The sequence below is a fragment of the Malus sylvestris genome, chromosome 10, assembly GCF_916048215.2.
Source record: "Malus sylvestris chromosome 10, drMalSylv7.2, whole genome shotgun sequence".
NCBI lineage: Eukaryota > Viridiplantae > Streptophyta > Magnoliopsida > Rosales > Rosaceae > Malus > Malus sylvestris.
The window spans coordinates 23,574,938-23,596,685 of record NC_062269.1 but is presented as its reverse complement, the minus strand read 5'-3'; the positions used below and the strand labels follow the sequence as shown (position 1 = coordinate 23,596,685).

Here is a 21,748-nt window from a genome sequence, read left to right as displayed (position 1 = left end):
TTTCATACTCTTTGCGTGTTCTCCAAGTGCTCATGGAAATTATTACCATTTTTATTTTGCATGAACAAATGTAAAAAGACAAAAAAAACTCTAATACATTGAGCGAAGTGTGCTGTGATGTAAAAAAAATATTTTACACGCGCATGAATGCGTGCAAAAAGGCTAATATAGTTAGTATATATGTGAGGTCAAAGTCAAATGACTAAAATTAATGAATGATCATTTCAAGGACTAGAGTAAAGTTTTCTAATTTTTTATTGCCCAAACGCAAATGACAACTGCCAATACAAATTAAGGGAAAAAGAATTCCAATTGACAACTATTACCATCCACCATTGACCCGAATGACATTTCCTTTAAGATAAATTATTTATACAGGAAAAAGAAAAAGAAAGAAAAGAGTTGATCATATGACAAATCCACCATTGACCCTAATGACCTGGCCATTAACCAACTCCCCAGCATCTCCCGCCAAAAACCCTACAAGCTGAGACACATCCTTGGGCTCACCTAATCGACCCAGAGGTGAAGCATCCTCAATCCTCTTAATCGTCTCCTCACTTTTGCCGGCAAAGAACAGCTCCGTCGCCACAGGCCCCGGCGCAACGCAATTCACAGTTATTGCGGTGCCCTTGAGCTCCTTAGCCAAAATCTTAGCCATCGTCTCCACCGCCGCCTTGGATGCCGCATAAGCTGCGTACCCCGGCATAAGCGCCCCTACAAGGGACGTCGTTATCATGATTATTCTCCCACCGCCGCCACGCGCCAGCCTCTTGGCCGCTTCTCTGGAAACTAAGAACGCGCCTTTGGTGTTCACGTTGAATGTGTTGTCCCATTCTTCCACTGTCGTGTTGGCCAAACTAGGATACTTTGGATCCAAAACTCCTGCGCAGTTCACAACGATGTGGACTTGGCTCCCGAATTCTTCTTCCGATTTTTCAAAGAGTTGCTTTACCTGATCGGGGTCCGAAACGTCTGCTCGAACTGCAATGGCACGTAGTTGGGTAGTCTCGTGATTCAGCTCAGAGACTAGTTGATCTGCTTGTGTTGAGTTTGATGAAGCATAATTGATCACTACCCTTGCACCGGCAGAGTGGAGTTGGGTTGCGATGGCACGGCCAATGCCGCGCGAACCGCCAGTCACGATTGCTACGCGACCGTTGAGGGGAAGGGTTGTTTGAGTAGCCATGAATTGTAGGAGGTCTTATGTTAATTTGAGACGATGAGTTTAGACTCTGGTGATATCGGGTATGTCATATTTGGGCAAAATACATACGAGTATATATACTTAAAGTTGGAGGGGAGAAACATATTCATTTACTAAATAATTTCTCATCGGACGTGCGTCAGCACTTGCATAAGCCATCACATGTGTAAACTTGATAATATCCTAAAGATTGAAAAAACTACAAGTCAACACATGGATAAACCATAACAAATAATTATTTGACCAAAAAAAAAAAACACACAACAAATAATTAAGTTAGAATAGAGACATAATATATGGGACGCTAATTCAGTATTTTTAACCTATTAAGCGTTGTTACATATCTTAACTTTCTTTTATAATATTGTACGTGTTATAAAGATTGTATTAAAGTGTGATGATATAAATTTTAGATTAGATTTGATACTAGTTAGTCTTCTCTATTAGGACTTGTATTCTTTGGACAAGAAAAATTCTTCCCGCCCTTATTATTATAAAGAAAATTTAATGAAAAAGGCTTCCATACTTTAAATTTTAACAAAAAATCATGTACTAAATTTATTTAATGGTTATGACAAAATTCAATAACAAACCAGCCCAACAAGACTGACCCAAACAAAATAATTTATTATGCATCCAATTTTACCCTTAACATCTTAGTGCTGCGGAACAAGTTCAGGTTTTGAATCTTCAGCCGATGGTGGTTCCTCCCGTTCATGGGACTTCCTCACCTATTGTTTGACTGCAGTTTCTTTGCCAAATTGATCACCATTTGCAGATGGAACCTACTAATCATTATCTTGCTTGCATCCTATGCATTGATCTCCATTAAACTTTCATCAATTTTCTGGTTTTTATTTATTTTATAGTTTTTTATTTGTGTGAGAACAAAAGTTAGAATCAAGAAAAAATTTAATTAGTCAATCAAAAGTAGCTTTTAGTTTTCATTTAAAAAAATCACAGAGGAAATAGTTATCAACCCCAAACGAGAATTTAATATGTTCATGAGAGAGAGAGAGAGAGAGAGAGAGCAACCGTGTACTGGATCTACTAACACAAAAGATTAATGATAGAAGAATTTAATTTTCATTTATTTCCATAATTTGCAAAAGTATTTTCATTCAATTGACTCTCTCTCTTCCTCGTAGTCTTCTCCTAAGAACTTATTAGAAGCAAAGTACTTGACTTCGTTGGAAATTAGTCCATATGAAAAAAATACATTATTTCTAAAACTGAACCAAAATAACTAACTATTTCTAAAACTACGGAAAAATCACACACTATTTCTGAAAACTGAACTAAAATAAATCATAGTTTTATTGAAGGGAACAAAGTGAACATTATTTCTAGAACTACAACAAATACCTCAACTATTCCTGAAATATAACTAAAATATCTCACACTATTTCTTAAACAAAATCAAAATAACTAACATTATTTATGGAACCATAGCAAAATAATTCACACTATTTCTGAAACTGAACCATGTTAACTCACACTATTCTGGAAGGGAACAAAATAAACACTATTTCTGAAACTACAACAAAATAACCACCACTATATCTAAATATTTCTAAAATTAAAACAAAATAACTCACACTATTTCTGGAACAATACCAAAATATACATCTATCTCATGGATGATACACTATATATATATATATATGTATATTTTTTTTTTCCATACAATAAATACATATGTTTTGAATTAATTAATTAATTAATCTTTTTGCTCATGAAAAATCCAATGCTGCTGCCTCGAAGGCCAAAGGAAATTAAGCAACCTTTGAGCCTTAATTTCCAGGGGAAAGTTGTTCAAAACAAAAAAAATCCGGGGGAAAGTAAAAGAAGATGGAATCCATTTATCTCCAAAGTTCAACACATGCAAAAATACTGTATTTGCCACACCATAAAATAGTGCGCCATTTATTTTATTTTGAAAAAAAAAATAGCTGGTGCCTTTGTTTCGCCTCTTCCTGGTCACTATCGTGTGATTCACATGTGCTAGCAATCGAACCCACGACATGTCGTGTAGAATACAGGCCTGAAATTCGTCACCAACCACTGGAAACTCCCATGGTGGTTTATGTAATGTACCATTTCATTGATATTGAATTTGTATATATACTTATTTATTCATAGTTACATATTATGACTGAAGTTACGAAATATCAGTTATATCGTTAGCAGTCATTAATCATTATCGTCATAAGCAAACCAATAACACAATGTTACAATATAATTGATACACTCTAAAATTTATTATGAGATGTACCTTAATTATAAATTAATCTTATATTTGAATGCAAGACTAAGTTAGCTTATGGACTACATGCATAATAACATACTCTACAAAAGGTGACTAGTAATCTAATTGTATCAAAATGACGTGTTTTTTTTTTTTTTTTTTTTTTTTTTGTTTTTGTGAATAAAGTTTTTAGCATTAATGGGCGAATCTCCCTCAAAATGATCTAAGAATACAAACTCTATCACTGCGTAATAAAACATGGTTTTATATATGTCTCAAAAACAAATCTCTATCATGCATTCCTGGTGCTTTGGGGAATACCAAGCAACAGCTTTGGTGAACCGAGAGCTTGGAGCGCATATCAAGGACAAAGACAAGCTTGTCCACGCATATATTCCAGCATGTTAAGGGTAATTATGGAAAAAGAATTTTATTGCGGGTTGGACTTTAATTTAGCCCATGATTTTAATATTTGTAGGGTTGGGTAGATGAATAGTTTTGTTTTAATGGTTAAATCTCAAGCTATTTTGTTTAAATAAAAGTTTATGGTAGTTTTTTGTTAGAAAAAAGTTGGCCCAAATCCTTTTCATTAAAGTTCCCTTATTATAAATAAAGACAGTACGTAGGGGGAATAACACATCCACTACACAACCTATAAACACATCTCTTTGCCGTGCACCCTTTCTCCCTTCTCAGATTAAAATAAGCCACAACACATTATTAACACACTTCTACCGCTACACTTAGGAATATGCTGTGGAAGTTTTCTACATCAAACCATCATCACACAATTAGGTTCTTCCAAAACAACGGTTTTTATCTCGATATTTTTGCAGCTCAGATAGCATGAACATTCACCATAATGCATGACCCAACTTTACATTTTTCGAATTTTACATTCTACATAAATTGTGATGCATTATATCCATAATTATCAAATTATATGAATTGATATTGCCATGAATTGCATCATATAACTGTTTATGCATTGAATTATATATTGAATATGCATAAAATTCAATTGAATTATAATCTAGAAATCAAGAAAAAAAATTAATTAATTAAAATCTAGGGTTTCAGAAAAACCCAACCAGCTAGCAGCGGCTCGAAGCCGCACTGCCATGCCATCCATGGCATCCCCATCATTGCAAGTTGGCCTGCAACCAATCCTTGCCCATGGGTCACCATCTCAACGGCTTGCAACTCGTCCTTGACATCGCTTGCTCAAGATTCCTTCGAATCTCATTGATTTTTTCGAAATTCTGATTTAAATTTCTAATGTTTTTGGTTGAAACGTCGAGATTTCCCTATCTCTGTTCGCCTTTACGATCGCTAACAACCCACGAGGGTACCCTAAGTCTTCCCTACCCAAGATTTGGCCACCTGTAGTGGCGATGCCAGTCATTTTCTCTGGTGAGAACACCTAGGTTTGCTAGGATATCTTGGTTTAAGCTCGACCCTAGTTTATTGGGCCTAGCCTTGACAAAGGCAAAAAAAAAAAATCTTTTTTTTTTCTTCTGGGCTCATTACTGCAAGCCCAACCTCGATCTCTACTCTTGACCCCTACTCTTGGTGTTCCCTACATCGAGCCACACCTGATCCTAGCTAGCCGCTAGTGACTCGATGCACCTGCCCCACGACACACTGGATTGCGTCCTCGGGATCACTTATGCTACTAAGTAGCGGATCTTGCCCTTAATGGGCCTTCTTGGATCTTACCCAGCGATTTGGGCTTTTCTGTTTGCTCGGCCCATTTTATACCCAGCCCAGGTTTTGGGCCTGGGCCGCACATCCATAACTAATTAGCCCATCTGTGGACTTTGGTCCATTGTTTTTTGTTTTGGGCCCCAAGTGTTATTGCCTATTTTTTTTAGACAATTTGGGTTTTATAATTTTTCACCCACACTTTAATTTTGGCCTGAAGTCCAAATAATTAATTCAATTATAAATGCAGACCCTGAAGATCTATTTGCATGTTTTTTGTTGCATATTTCTGTATATTTATTTGTGTTTGTCTGCAAGAACATATGAACCTGAAGTTCATAATTCTTTTCGAACCTGAAATTTCTAGAAACATGCATTGTTTGAAAACCTGAAGTTTTCTTTAAAAACATTACCCATGAAAACCCGAAGCTTTTTTCATGTAACATTAAACCAATAAATGTTTATTAGAACCTGAATGTTCTACTCCTATGTGAATGGATTGATTTTTTTTCCATTACACTAACCACATTCTTGTCTATTTATTTTGTGATAGGGACATGTCGAATTTGAACAAACTCGACTTCACCACTTTAGATGTCTCTGGAAGAAACTACCTCAAGTGGGTCCAAGATGTAAAGCTCCACCTCACTGCAAAGAATTTGCGTCCCGCCATTGAAGATGAGATGGACAACCTGGTTGGCGAAGTTGAGAAAGCTACTGCAATGATCTTCATCTGAAGACACATTCATGATGCACTGCAAACTGAATACCTTACTGAGGAAGATCCACAAGCACTTTGGGTTGCTTTGGCTGATCGCTTCGATCACCAAAATGGCATCTTCTTACCTGAAGTAAGACACCACTGGCAGTATATGCGCTTCCGAGACTTTTAGTTTTTGAAGGAATATAATTCTAAAGTTTGTCGAATCCGATCACTTCTCAAGTTCTGCAATGAGAACTTAGTCGAAAAGGATCTCTTGGAGAAGACCAATTCGACCTTCTCTACCACCAATATTGTCCTGCAGTAACAATATAGGGTTCAGAAATTCACTAAGTTTTTTATTTGATCTTTGTTTTACTCTTGCTAAAAGCAGAATCAGATGTTAATGAAGAATCATCAAGCTCGACCTACTTGGGCAACTACTGTGCCTGAAGCACACTATAACATAAACCAACGCCCAAAACACCAACATATGTGTGGTAGGGGTGGCCAGAAGCCATCTCGTCAAGGTCAACAGAGCCAATGCCCATCTAAGGGAGGAAACCAAGCCCAGAAGGGTTCTAACCTAGCTCCCAAGACCCCAAACTTCAAGAATAAGGGCAAAACACCTGATACCATGGATGCAGATATGTGCTACCGTTGTGGTTCAAGGACCATTGGTCCCGTGTTTGCCTTGCTCCCCAGAAGGTTGTAGCTGAATACCATTCTCGTCGTAAGAAGTTTAATCAAACTTTGTGCAAGTGGATGAATCGAAAGTACCAAGATGGAGCTTTCTGATTTTCAAGAGACTGTTACCTCTACGAAAGATTAGAATATTAGGCATGAACTATTTTTAGTTGAATTTTATACCCCTGGGCTGAATTCAACTAAGTGGCCAAACCCCCTTGTTTTTGGTTTAAGTTTGAACATTTTTTCTTTATGTTTGGATTATTTGTTGGTGATTTGTTTTTGGATATTAAGTTTTTTTAATTACCATCCTTAAATACTTAAATTATTTTGAATGGATATTTGTTTTTAGAACTTTTATGCATGTGACTGATTCAAATTAATTTTTATTTGTAGGTATGACTAGTGGGAAAGTTAGTTGTTTGGCATATAGTGTAACCATGCCAACCGTTTTGGGTGAACGCATTTATTTCACTAACTTCATACCTAAGAATGCACTTATGACAACCTTCTCAGGCCCATCCAACCTAATCAAAAGATACAGTAAGGCACTTATAATGTTGTCCAATGGTACAATCTTGACCATTGATGAGGCACTTTAGTCTCCATGTTTTGGAAGAACGTTATTGAGTTTCAAGGACATTCGAGACAATAATTACCAAGTTGAAACCTATGTAGAAAATGGAGTTGAATTACTTCCTACGAAGATGGCCATAAGCGTATTCTAGAGAAGATGAAGCATATCCTGAGTGGTCTGTATACTATAACCATACGCCTTATAGAGAGCCACTTTGGCATGATCATTTGGAACATCCTAGACGAACAACGATGTGCCGTATCCTTAAATCTTCACACGGGTATCCACTAACCCCAAAGTTGAGGTTCGATTCAAGGAATCACATGTTAAACCTATTATATGGGAAAACTTATTATTAAGCCTTCTTATCACAAGATTTTCTTGAATCTTCCTACTTTTCTATAAAGGATTCAGGGGGACATTTGTGGACTGATTCACCTTCTCTACGGACGATTTAGATATTTTATGGAATTAGTTGACGCTTCCAAACGTTGGTCACACATGTGCTTGTTGCCCACAAGGAACTACATTCTCCAAACTATTGGCTCAGGTTATCAAGCTTAGAGCCCACCACCCTGATTATTAGATCAAATCTATTTGATTGGATAATGCTGGAGAATTCACATCTAAAACTTTTGATGACGATTGTATGTCAGTTAAGGTTGAAATTAAGCATCTTGTACTCCATGTTAACACCTAGAATGGCCTGGCAGAAGCATTCATTAAGCGCTTACAAATGATTGCTCGATTATTGGTTATACGTACCAAGCTCCTGATCGCTGCTTAGGGTCATCCAATATTGCACGCAACCATGTTGGTTCGACTAAGGCTTGTTGCGACCCAACCATATAGTGCCCTTCAATTGGTTACTGGATACAAACCCAACATATCGCATCTACGCATTTTAGGTTGTGCGTTCTATGTGCCGATTTCACCGCCTTTACGTACAAAAATAGGGCATTAACGAATGATAGGAATCTATGTCGGATATGATTCTCTTTCAATTATTCGTTAATTAGAATCTTTGACAGGCGATCTTTTTACCACTCATTTCGCAGATTGTCATTTCTATAAGACAATCTTCTCATCGTTAAGAGGAGATAAGAATGTCACTGTTCATAAAGAACGACACGAATTATCATGGATAACTCCCACTTTGTCTCTTTAGATTCCTGTATCGCTCAGTTTGAAACTGAACTGTAAAGCATAATAGATCTTCAAAGCGTAGCTCAGAGCATGCCACATACCTTCACAGATCTAGTGCAAGTGACAAGATCACATACTCTAGCAGCAAATGTGCTTGCAAAGATGGATGTACCAAATGTATGATGGACTTCCCTCCTAGAGGCCCGAGACGTTAACTTAGCCGATCCATATACATTAGCAGCTAGCCAATCCTTTGCCCCAACACAAAAGTGTGGCAGACTTCTTGGTTCAAAGGATTTACACCCTTGGAAGAGGAAATCCACGACACAGGCTTTGAGCCTATCGTGAATTCGATTGTCACATACTCATTCTATACAACTCATGAAGAAATTCTAGATTTCGTAAGCGTCCTTGAAGAGAGGAATCCACCTCTCAAGAATCGAGAGATTTCGGTCCATTATACTAGCTTGGATGATATTTGGTGTAGAAATGAGATGATTATCCATGCTGCATTAACATATGCAGTAGCTACTGAGATCATGTTGAGCGATGACATTGAACCGCCTTCCGTTGATGAATGTTGACGTAGAACTAATTGGTCAAACTAGAAACGAGCAATCCAAGTCGAAGTGAATTTGCTTGTGAAACATAAGGTGTTTGGACATGTATCTCTTACTCCTTCACATGTGAAGCCTGTTACTACAAGTGAGTTTTCATTCGGAAGCGTAATCAAAAGAATGAAATTATGCGTTACAAAGCTTGTCTTAATACACAAGGCTTCTCATAACGCCCCGGGATTGACTATGACAAAACTTATTCATCCGTTATAGATGTGGTTACTTTTCGCTACCTTATTAGTTTAGTAGTTTCTGAAAATCTAAATATGCAGCTGATGGACGTTGTAACTGTGTATCTCTATGAAGATTTTGATACGAAAATTTATATGAAAGTTCCCAAATGACTTACATCCACTGGATCAAATATTTCCAAACCCCGAAACATGTTCTCAATTTGATTGAGGCGTTCACTGTATGGTTTAAAGCAATCTGGAATAATATGGTATAACCGTCTTAGTGAGTATTTGACTAGTCAGGGATATGTGAACAATGAACTATGCCCTTGCGTGTTCATTAAGAAGTCGCATTCCAATTTTGTGATTGTTGTAGTTTATGTCGTTAGTGGAGAAATGAGATGATTATCCACGATGTATTAGCATATGCAATAGCTACTGAGATCATGTTGAGCAATGGCATTGAACCTCGTTTCGTTGATGAATGTGACGTAGAACTAATTAGTCAAACTAGAAACAAGCAATCCAAGTCTAACTCAATTTACTTGTGAAACATAAGGTGTTTGGAACTGTATCTCATACTCCTTCACATGTGAAGCTCGTTGCTACAAGTGAGTTTTCATTTGGAAGCGTAATGAAAAGAATGAAATTGTGCATTACAAAGCTCGTCTTATTGCACAAGGCTTCTCACAACGCCCCGGGATTGACTATGACAAAACTTATTCACCCGTTATAGATATGGTTACTTTTCGCTACCTTATCAGTTTGGTAGTTTTCGAAAAATTGAGTATGCGGCTGATGGATGTTGTAATTGCGTATCTCTATGGGGATCTTGATACGGAAATTTATATTAAAGTTCCCAAAGGACTTACATTAACTGGATCAAATATTTCTAAACCTCGGAACACGCTCTCAATTCGATTGAGGCATTCACTTTACGGTTTAAAGCAATCTGGCATAGTGTGGTATAACCGTCTTAGTGAGTATTTGACTAGTCAGGGATACATGAACAACGAACTATGCCTTTGCGTGTTCATTAAGGAGTTACATTCCAATTTTGCGATTGTTATAGTTTATGTTGATGACATGAACTTCATTGTAACTTTTGAAGAGCTCAAGAGAACTGCCTCGCACCTGAAGTTGGAGTTTAAGATGAAAGATCTAGGAAAGACTCAATATTGTCTTAGTCTCTAGATAGAGCACCGTTCGGATGAAATCTTAGTACATCAATCAAACTACACCGTTAGGATGAAGGTGTTGCACCGCTTTAACGAAAATAAAATGAAGCCCTCGAGAACTCTTATGGTCGTTTAATTGCTAGATGAAAAACGAGATCCCTTTCATCGGAAGGAGGCTGATGAAGAGATTTTGAAACCCAAAGTTCCTTATCTAAATGCGATAGGCGCTTTATCGTACTTAGCTTAATGCACTAAACCTGACATCTTATTCGTTGTTAATCTGTTGGCAAGATACAGTAATGCACCAACACGTATGCATTGGACTAGTGTTAGACATCTTTCATTACCTTAAGGGTACTACGAATCTGGACCTGTTTTATCTTTACAGATCCTTGAGTGATGCCGCACCTCCTTATCTCGAGTCGATTCTCGCCTTGTTGGTTATGCTGACGCAAATTACTTATCTGATCTGCAGAAGGCGCGTTCTTAAACGGGTTACGTCTTTACCGTTAGAGGCACCACAATATCTTGGAGGTCAACTAAACAGACCTTAATTGCCACTTCGTCTAACCATGCTAAAATACTCACCTTACACTAGGGCCAGTCATGATTTTTTTGGTGCCCTGTGCGAAAATTCAAAATATGCCATTTTAATACGAAAACATATGTTAAAAAAAAAAGTATTTAACAAGGGCTAGAACCCAGTAAAAGTTGGGGAGCTGGCCTTCACGCCTAAATTATATTACTTGAGAAAATATTCAACCGGGGGGACATAATACCTAAACCCCAACAATCAAAAGTACAATCATATACAACCACTCCTAGAAAAGCTCCTTGAAATTTCAACCTTTAAGAAATTGTCTTCTAGCATTTTTTGAAGCAAAATCATCAATTATATCATCATACTCCAAGTCTTCAATCTCATCCTTTTCAATGCATAAGATTGCTAATCCATTAGCCTATCTTGAGTCATAGTGGTTCGCAAGTAAGATTTTAATAATTTCAATTTTGAAAAACTTCTTTCTGCAGATGCCACAGTCACAGGTACAATTGTATACGATAAGCAATCAAGACATTAGTACACATGTCAGTTTCTTTTACTAAGTTTGCCATTTCCATGGATGTCCAAGGGTTATTAGAGAGAAATGCTTCTTCAGGTAACATCATTTGCAAAACCTGTAATTCAGAACATAAGTTGGCTTCATCTACATCCATGGTATTTCCATGTTTCAAATGTGCTTCAAGATTTATACAATTTTCTTTTAGCTTTTGATCATCCAATGAAATTAACTTCGGTGCATCAAACAAGAAGCCAAAAATATATTAAAAAACCTTTAACTGTTCAATCATGTGTTTCAGTTAAGAAAGAGCAATATCCACTATAACAAGAAAATAATATGTTCTAATTAATTCTTCAGCAGACTGCTGTTCCATCTCATTACCATCAACTTCATCATGATGTCTTTTTCTATGTCTATGATGTTTAGTTTGAAAAATAGGGTCAATTTCCGAATCAAGTGCAATTTCTTTAGCATCACTCATGGCAGAAGCAAAATCAGTTTCTCTGTAGTTTTCAAAAAACATAACAAGTGCTTTCAATGCCTTTATAGCAACATCAAGAGAGTTGTTTCCTAAAAGACATGGCTTCAATAATTTGTTTGCAAAAATTACCTACACATGATATAACAAAAATTTCCTATCAAAATTATCATTCCAGCACATATTATTTATTATAAAAACACTAACATCTATTATATATATTATAAAAGCACTAACACATAGTCTAACATATTATAAAAATAAATAAAATTGAACCTAAAAATTGGGTTTGAAATGAAATGAAATCAAATAATTCAATTCATCAACAACAACATTTATATACATCAATTATCATATAATTCTATGTCACTTGCAAAATTTTATGATAGATTATGTATTGATAATTCAAAATTTAAAAATTAGTTTACCACAAAACTCAAAAGGGTTGGTGAATGCATTGAATGGTGAATGACGCTGAGTTGAGACAGACCTGTTTGGCTTGGAAGCTACAGCGCAGCAGCTTGCAGTTGCCAACTCGGAAAACAATGAATCATTTGCAGCCAATGGAATTGGGAGAAAAGAATAGAGGCAGCAGGGCAGTGGGGATGGGGAAGTGGGAAGCAAAGTGGGGTGGGGAATCGGGAAAAAAAGGTGGATGTATTTGGAAGTTAGGGTTAATTAGGGACAAGTGGTCCTTATGTTGTTTTTTTTAAATGCCCAAAACCTGGGCTATTTTTCATCTTTTTGTCAAACTTGGGCTCTTGCCTTCCAGCCCCTATTTGAGCTCTGGACAATTTTTTATTTTAATTTTTTATACCTAGTTATTTGGATTCTTTTTTTGTGCCCCTTTCAATTTTGGGCCCTAGACAACCACCCTGGTGGCACTGGGCCTAGGTCGGGCCTGCCTTACACAAAGCTATTCAGGAATGCTTCTGGCTGAGAGCAGTTATGATCCATATTAGAAGATCATGCGATCTTTACCTTGTCGTTGACATCTGGACGATGATCTATAAAGATAACGCAACATACATCGAACAACTCAAGAAGGGTTACATCAAAGCAGACAATACCAAGCACATTACGCCGAAGTTATTATTCTCACATCAACAGCAAGAGCAACAGAAGATTGAAGTCACGTAAATCCGTTCACAAGACAACATGGCGGACCTTTTCACCAAGTCACTACCGAATGCAACGTTTCAGAAGCTTGTTCAAGAAATAGGCATACGTAAACTTTCTGAGTTATAACATTATTAGTTCTCCTTCGAGTTATGTCAAACTCAGGAGGCGTATCCTAAAGTATACTTGCTTGATCTTATTGTACTCTTTTACCTTACGTTTAGGAGCATTTTCCCCACTGGGTTTTTTCTACCTAACAAGGTTTTGGCGAGGCACCCACCTTGGGTTGATTATATCCCTGTTGATGTCTCATAGACGTTTTATTTGACTTTGCATTACTCACGTATATTTCCTTAGACTATGGGTTTTGTCCCTATTCGGGTTTTACCATAACCATTGGGTTTTTTCTAAGACTTAGTTCCATGTGCAAGTTCCTACTACTTTGAGACTAGTGTGTTCCCATAATCAGTGTCAACGAGTCGACTTTCTCAACTCTATATGATGGAAAATCTACTTGAGTATTTACACACTTAAAGGGGAGTGTTATAAATAAACATTATATTAAAGTGTGATTATGTAAATTCTAAATTAGATTTGATACTAGTTTTTTTTTCCCTATTAGGACTTGTATTCCTTGAAAGAGAAGGTTCTTCCTTTCCTTATTACTATAAATAAAGGCACTATTTAGGGGGGATAAAACATCATCTACACAACACTACAAACACATCTCTCTGCCATGCTACCTCTCTCCCTTCTCAGATTAAAATAAGCCACAACAGTAGGAGTAACTAGAATCCCCAACCATTTTTTTTTTAACTTATTTAGACTAAACATGTGTTAGTTTAAAAAGTTTGATTAAGATGTTTTGTTTATTTAATATATATATATATATATATATATATATATATATATATATATATCATTCTTTTCTTAAAAGCATGCACGAAATAGAACACTCGGGGTAGTGAAAGGATTTGAACCCACAACTTTGCATGAAAGTAAACAAAGAAACACCAGTTCACTAAGAGCAAACTTTGTTATTTTAGTGCGCAACAACAACATATATTTGATTTAAGAAAATTAGTCGTATGAGGATAAAATAAAAGGATTTTCTTATCTGTGAGATTCGAGTCAACATAGATGAGAGATAAGTAGTTCTTCACCAGATTTATGGCGGTGTGCATTCCACTTACACGAAAACTTCTCGTGTTGATAACATGTTGTGAAATTGAGGACAGAGGTTCAACCAGTGTGCCTACATCCTCGAGGCAGCAGTAGTACTTTCTTTCATTATTGGAAATAATAAGAGTAAAAAATAACTCTCACTATTTTCTCTCTTCTCTCTAGCCTGGCTCACTGATATTTTCTTCTACATCTCTCTTCTTTCTTTTCTTTATTTCTATCTCTTCTTTCTTTTCTCTCTTCCTTTCCTTTCCTCCGTATGTTTTTCACCTCACTTCTTTCCTTTATTATTCAATCTTCTATAGTCAAAAGTCAAGACCTAACAAACCCTAAATATGAGTTATTTTAATACATTAATGGGAACCAAAGTCATCAAATGAATAGTAAACTTTAATCATCTTTCGAGGTCTCCTTTCATATTGCTTTTTCAATGAGCATTCACACTGCTTTTATAACAATGTAATTATTTATAACAAGCAAAAGCCAATTTGACAGCCTCATATGGGTCAAAACTAGAAAGTTACATATGCATAGTTGAATACATATATGTAAGAAATTGTATGTTTGTCAGTCAACACAACCTTAGCTCTTAGTTTAATTTCCCAACATCTTTCAATGGTTGTATTACATTGCAGGGCATGGGGAATCATTGCTTGTCACTGGCATTTAAATGGCAGCTCTACACGATATGGTTGCTTGTACAGCACAAATCCGACTTTGGAACTCGTTGTGGTATATACATTGACCTAGCAATGACAGCCTTCGGTTAGTAATAACACAAATGCAGCGTATACTTGTATGTGTACAGACTATTCATATTTCATATTATATAATGCACTAAATACCTATGATTTCTGCTTTTTTAGGTCAAAAGCTATCAGCTGGTACATGTGTCCAGCTAATTATCATAGGAGGTGGAACCGTAAAGCTTTTCATCAAAACGGGGTGCAACGATGGGGTAAACTGTGATGCCAAGTCATTGACTAATGTAGAGTGCTTCTTGTTGCTCATGTGCATGGCTATTGTTCCCAACTTGAACTACATAGCTTGGGTCTCATTGATTGGTGCTACCACAGCTATTGCATGTTGTACTTTGATTTGGGCTGGCAGGCCTGGTAGCCTTTCATGCAACCCACCGGAGATGTACGACAAACTGGATAGATTTTTTTTTAAGGAATTTTAACGAAAAACTTCCGGTACTGTTCACTTTAACGAAAAACTACATTTTTACACTAAAAAGTCAATCCTGGTACTATTTACTTTACCCTTTATTTTTTCCTTATTATTAAAACTCAAAGTTTTCAAGTCATTTTCATTAGTTTTCCTTTTTTTTTTTTTACGATTTTGAATGCTTTTGGCATCATTGTTCTCCCATTCATAGGCCACAACGTTATCCTTGAGATGCAGGTGAGTTTTCTTGGACATGATGTCTGTTTTTAAGTACCGTCACTGTACCATCAATAACATTGGTATATAACAGTTCAATAACAAAATGTAACAATGTGGTATCAATGCCGATATTGACATTATTGATGCCATAGTCACATTACTAAAAAGAAATTAATTTATCAACAAAAGATGGACATTGAAAATTATGAGCCAAAATATTAACCCTGATCTTATTGTCAGTACAAAGTTATTGTAGTTTGATTTTGTAATGCGATGCAAGGGAAACTTTCTCGACTGTGACGGACATTACCCACAAGCCCAAATACCCATCTCATAAGAGAATGTGGAGTGGAGGAACAATGGCATATGTACACATAGCCATGTGAATATATGTTTCCTCTGGCCATATATAGTTGGATTTTGCACATTCCGTTTTCTTTTCTTCGTTAACTGCAAAATATCTCAAACTCCAATTATCTCAAACTCAAATTATCAATATGTTCTGATTTATACAGATACCCTACACAAATGGAGCTATGCTAAAAGCAGTATCAGAATTTCATGGACATAACACCTCACAACATGTGCTTGGGCTAATTTACATAGTAATCATCATCAGCTGCTTAACGACGTACCAAATCTATGGCATGGTAGCTTTTGACATTATGAATATCAAGTACACCAGTTGGAAGAAGGAGAGATGCCTGAGATGGCTTCAGATAGTTATTCGCCTTCTCTTCGGAGGACTGATTTTTTTATTTTTTTTAATATCAGTAGCATTTACATTCCTGGGATACCTATTACTTCTCATTGGAGGGTTTGTATCAGTACCTTTGACATATGTTTATGTGGATTGCAATTAAGAAACCACGTCTTACAAACATGGCACTTGGATGCTCTGGTCTTCTTTTGAGCCTTCTTTTTGTTGCTGCAGCAGCGTGGAGTTTAAATGCCAACTTCTTCAAGCCTTCCTAAGAAAACTTCGTAATTAAGCGGATAAACTGATACTTTTGATTAGTCTTTTTGCTCAATTTTACCAACTCAAGTAATTGACAACTACTTTGCTTGCATCATCCATGCAATAAACTGTCTTTTTAATATGATTGGTATTTCCTGGTATGCGAATTGACATGAATTATATCTGACAATTACTGTATCAAACACTATTAACGCAGGGTCTTAAATAATTGTTTTTTGGACCGAAGAGATGGGCCTGGAAAGAGCCCACTAAAGAATAAGAGGATCCAGACACTAGCATAAAGGAGTCCCGATGACAAAGCCCCACTTACGAGAACGAAGGACGACCACCATCAAACGACCACTCAGAGCATTGGATTATCTATTAAAAAGAAGAGACAAGCGCAGAGCTTAAAGTACTTTCTGACCGCTCAGTCTAATTGGCAAACTTGACAATTTTGGCCAAAGATCCAGAGATAGGTCTATTTGGGCATCAACTCAGAGTTACATGTTGGCCATCAACATGAACAGAAGTCTATAAAGAGTCATAAATAGTGTCAGACCTAGCGCTCAAGTAAAGTGTTTTTCAACCTTTCTATAACGAGCTTTGTGCTTGTCACGCGTTGACCTGGGAAATCATGCAGTAGCTCTGTGTAAATGTCACTTCCTCTTCACATGTCGAGTGGATAGTGGAAGAATAGCGTATAAGTCCCATTTGTGTGTTCAGCCCATTAAATGGTAGGGCGATGAGAGAGTTAAGAGCCGAGGATTTTTAGGGCTCACTTAGAGTCTATATAAAAAGGCCATGGACCCCTTATAAGTGGTTTGATCCACGAGAGGAAAATTTCATTACATTTTTGTAAAGTGCTCTTACAATTCATATCACATATATGTCAGATCACTATAGTGCACCTAGCCCATTTTCAGAGGTGAACTACTTAAATTCTTTTTTGCATAATCTAGCTTTACATTCCAAGCCTACTAAGAGTTGACCATACTAGTTTTTGTTGACTTCCAGCTTTGAACATTAACAAATACAAGTCAGTATTAAAGCCAATACCCTAATTAGTTATATGCTGCAAACAACAAGGTATCAAAATCATGTGTTGTTACCAATCCACATGTTATAATATGGTTGGGCAACATGATTGGTATGTCATGGACCCAAGCATGGTATGGATTGGTAGCACAATGTGACAATCACCAAAAATTTCTTGATAAGTGACTTTTCAAAAATACAAAAGAAAAATTTATACACACATGTTAAACTGTGATTTGTCTATAAAGAGAAAAGTACTTGTTGACAAGTATTTTCCTATCCATAATTCATGTAATACGAAAATACACTAACCTGAGTAAGACCATGTTAATTCCAGCAATTTAAGTGTACTCTAAGAGAGCTTGAGACGTATAAAATTTTTCTTGTCTTGGATTTCAGACCAAAGTTTAAGAAAACTAAGATTCACTTGGATTGAGGGTTGACGCATGTTCAGTTGGAACACAGTTCTGCAATATGCTTTGATAGCTGATTTCAAGATTAACAAAATTAAATATGACTATTTTAGTCTAAAAAGTTAGCTTCCCAACCCAAACACCGACCAAAACATCCATGTGATTATGTTAAGCGTACCATTAATCCCTTTTAATCTCCTGATCTCAAAAACCATGCACAAAACTCTTGATAACTGCAGAATCCCGCACACCGTCCACACCGACCTTCTGAGTTTTCTCCTCTCCAATGCAAATGTTACGTTTCTTTTCGTTTTTTAATCACGTAAGGAGTCTTGGTACATTTCATAGTTGTTAACAAATCTTGAAGTATTTCTGTATAAATACCAACACCCATCTGCTCTTAAAACATGCGTGAAAGAGCAGTGTTAACTAATCGCCATTTCCAACTTTAGATAAAGTTCAAAGCTTTCTTTTCATTCGATTACACTTTCGTGTTTGCTAGCGTCAACAAGTATGGCAGATCAGTACCCGAAAGAGAGTCAGACGCAATCAAAGGGAGCAGAAGAAGAAGCTCAAGGTTGCGGGATATTTGATTTCTTGAAGAAGAAGGACAGTGAAGAGAAACCCCACGAGGAGCAAGAGCAGCAGAAGCACACTACTATAGCTGAAAAGCTCCACCACCATGGCGGTGACTAGCTCGGTGAGCTGTCGTTGATTTCGTTATCATAAAACTATACTCTCAAACAATTAGTATCATGACTAACTGTTAGATGCACCATATAACCATTTTTCGGTAGATATTTTCACTCAGTTTTCTCCATCTACACTTCTCCCAATGTTTTGTGCATTGATTCTCCGTGATGTTTTGGTTCTTTCTGAACCTAGAATTAGTGTATCCAAAGCTTATCAAAGGGTTCACTTCTTTTTTAGCTTCAACTGCAGCACATGCTTAGTGATTTTTCTTTCTTTCAAGAATCTGATTTTCAATCTTTACTGATAAACTATATGTTGCTTATTTTCCCAGTCTAGCAGTGACGGAGAAGGTGGAGAGAATAAAAAGAAGGGACTTAAGGGTAAGATGAAGGAGAAGGTATCAGGCAACAAGGAAGAGGGAGATGCTTACCATGCATCCGTTCCAGCAAAGAACGGACACAGTGATGAGAAGGGATTTGTAGAGAAAATTAAAGACAAGCTTCCGGGACAGCACAAGGAGGCCGAACATCTTGCTGAGGAGAAAGGATTTGTAGAGAAAATCAAGGACAAGCTTCCGGGACAGCACAAAGTGGCTGAGCATGGTGCTAGGGAGAAGGGATTTGTCGAGAAGATCAAAGAAAAGCTTCCGGGACAGCACAAGGAGGCTGGAAATGGTGCTCATGCGGAGTATCACGCTCCGGATGGGCATTCCCACGACAGCGAGCCAAAGAAAGGGGTCTTGGAAAAGATTAAGGACAAGCTCCCTGGGGGTCACAAGAATGAAGAGAAGAAGCACAAGGAGTATTAGCATGCATCATGCAGCCAATTAAAGATGCAGTAGCTTTGATGTTTGCCTGTAATGTGTTTGTTTTAGGGTTTTAGGGTCTTCTGTACTTGTACAAGTGTTTGCTTGTTTTGTCTTCTGTTTTTAGGGATTTTGTACTTGTATGTTTACTTGTAATGTGTTTTATATTTATGATCCTTCATCCTTTGTACTTGTAGAAGTGCTTGGTGGGTTTTTTATTTTATTTTATTTTATATTTATTTTTGGATAAGAAATATTAACTACACAAAGGGGAGGAGGGTGGACTTGACCTCACAATGGGTTAGCAACATGTGGTTCAAATTCGCTTTAGGCGAGAATTAAACCTAAGACCTCTCACTTACAAGTGAAGAGAAATACCACTAGACCATATTACTAAGTGACTCTTCATACGCTTTTAGCATTCACTTAAATTTCTACATGCAAGTCTTCTATGTTCTATATATTTACCTTCTTGCTCGTTTCTCCATTAAAAATTATTTACTTATGCTCTTAAATAAGGTCATTTATTTTCGGGAAGTAATCCAGTGATCAAAACCATTCAGCTTTTAAATTCCTTTCTTAAGAATCATTCATATAAAAAATTAGCCAACTAATAACAGTTGAGCTATTTGATATTCGCAGTTTAGTTTTATCAAACAAACTACGTTTTGGCACGTTTTAGATGACAATGGATAACCATTGAAGGAGAGCTTAAAATAGACAATTTAGATTGCTGATCTTCATTTTAAGAGTAACCTTAAGGAGGTGCATTTTTTTATTAAGATAAGGACATCATTAACATAACCTCATCCTTGATGCCATATAAATGCTATTTTCCATGGTAAATTTCACTGAATTTACCTTGCTAAAGTCGCCAAGCATCAAAATTATTAGCAAAATTCATATAAGAAGAGCATCTGAAGTTTTGAACCAAAATTTCATCGACCAACCAGAAGAAGTATGTATCATACAGTTAACCAACAAATTGACAACGAAGAAGCTTTGTACAAATCCATATAAAAGAAACGAATGGAATGCAATAAATTTTCTACATTAATGAACGTAAAATGTACAAAGTGGTTGAAGCCATTGTTCAAAAAATTTGTATACAAAATTCGAAGTACTGCTTTTCCAACCTATTCCTCAGAAGAGAGGTTCCTCCTCCATCGCTTCAAGCTTCTCGGGAGGTGGGATGCCCCATAAGCTCTTTTACCTTATCCTCTTTTACACACCTTATCATCCATCAATGACAAAAAGGTAGTTATTACATACCTAAGGAACTCGACCCCAACACGTCTATTAGACCGAAACCGACTAGGAGTAGAGAAGAGAGATGTTTGGGTGGATATTTAACACTGGGCTTTGTGACGATGGAGGCCCAAGAACACAAAAGCAAAGAGAGGATTGGACTCGGACAACTCAACAACCAGGAAGAATTAAAAACCATTTCAGCAAGGCATAGACAACATGCCTATGTGAGAAGTTATGGGAGACATGGGGGCAGCTCACCGCCAGCAAAAAACACTTTTCATGAGCAATTCTATAGGGTGGAACATGAAATGACCATCACTAATTTAGTGGAAGTGAAGCAATATGAACATGGGTCTACAGAGGATTTTATGAAGAGTTCAAGAAGACCACGATGAGATGCCAGTTCCCAATCAACCATGCTCAACTCATAACATTGCCCAAAAGGCTCTGAGATTACCTTTGAGGATGAAGTTCTATGATGTGCAGTTTAACGAGTTGGTGATTGCAGGCACTAAGTATGAGAAGTTGTTGACAAAGGAACAAGAAGTGAAGCACTCATCTAAAGTGCCTTTTTTTTTATAAAAGCAAAGAACCAATACATCAGCTGGAGTTTGAAGGCCTAAAGCCAGAAGAAAATGATGACATTTTGGGTTTAGGGGATCGAGTTATGTACTGTAGGGATGGCCATTCCTTTCAAACCTTTGATGGTGAAGGGATTGGTTTAACCCATTAAAGACCATAACATCGTGATGAATGATGAAGACTTTGTACCCATGAAGCCTCCAAAGTATCAGTCGTATTCCTTTGATTTAACCAAGGCTGCATATATCTATGAGGAACTGGTGAGGGCTAGAGTAATCTTACCCAACAACACTAAGAAAATGCCCAAACCTGAAAAACTTAGAGGAAAAAAGTATTGCAAGGTCTATTATACCTTCAATTACTCTATTGCTAATTGTGTGCAATTCAGAGATTGGATCCAAGACCTTATAGTCAAAGGAAAACTATTGCTTGAGAAACCCTAAGCCAATATGATGATTGACATAGATCCATTTCCTGAAGTCCCAATTAACATAATAAACCTTAATTGGGTTGAGAGGGGGAAAGGAAATGCTATCATGGAT

General features: G+C 36.9%; 3 protein-coding genes across 4 annotated transcripts; 2 read left to right on the top strand and 1 right to left on the bottom strand.

The window, feature by feature from the left end:
- Positions 1–232: 232 nt before the first annotated feature.
- Positions 233–1,275, bottom strand: LOC126587290 (NADPH-dependent aldehyde reductase-like protein, chloroplastic). The gene has a single exon (XM_050252324.1). The coding sequence runs from the start codon at positions 1,187–1,189 to the stop codon at positions 407–409; it is 783 nt and encodes a 260-aa protein (XP_050108281.1). The 5' UTR covers positions 1,190–1,275; the 3' UTR covers positions 233–406.
- Positions 1,276–14,715: 13,440 nt separating this feature from the next.
- On the top strand, positions 14,716–16,653 carry LOC126584334 (lysine histidine transporter-like 8). The gene is given in 5 exon segments (XM_050248745.1): positions 14,716–14,877; positions 14,952–15,246; positions 15,417–15,484; positions 15,982–16,050; positions 16,642–16,653. Coding segments are annotated over 5 exon segments (606 nt in total).
- A 1,650-nt stretch (positions 16,654–18,303) lies between these two features.
- On the top strand, positions 18,304–19,559 carry LOC126587291 (dehydrin COR47-like). Of its 2 annotated transcripts, none has more exons than XM_050252326.1 (2): positions 18,304–18,575; positions 18,900–19,559. In XM_050252326.1, the coding sequence occupies exons 1-2, from the start codon at positions 18,558–18,560 to the stop codon at positions 19,374–19,376; spliced, it is 495 nt and encodes a 164-aa protein (XP_050108283.1). In that variant the 5' UTR covers positions 18,304–18,557; the 3' UTR covers positions 19,377–19,559. The 2 variants fall into 2 exon arrangements, with proteins under 2 accessions (XP_050108283.1, XP_050108284.1); XM_050252327.1 differs by having other exon boundaries at positions 18,304–18,582; positions 18,905–19,559.
- Positions 19,560–21,748: the final 2,189 nt, after the last annotated feature.

What these genes read in the sequence shown, in the direction of transcription:
- LOC126587290 (XM_050252324.1), bottom strand. Translation starts at nt 1,189, where the DNA reads ATGGCTACTCAAACAACCCTTCCCCTCAACGGTCGCGTAGCAATCGTG.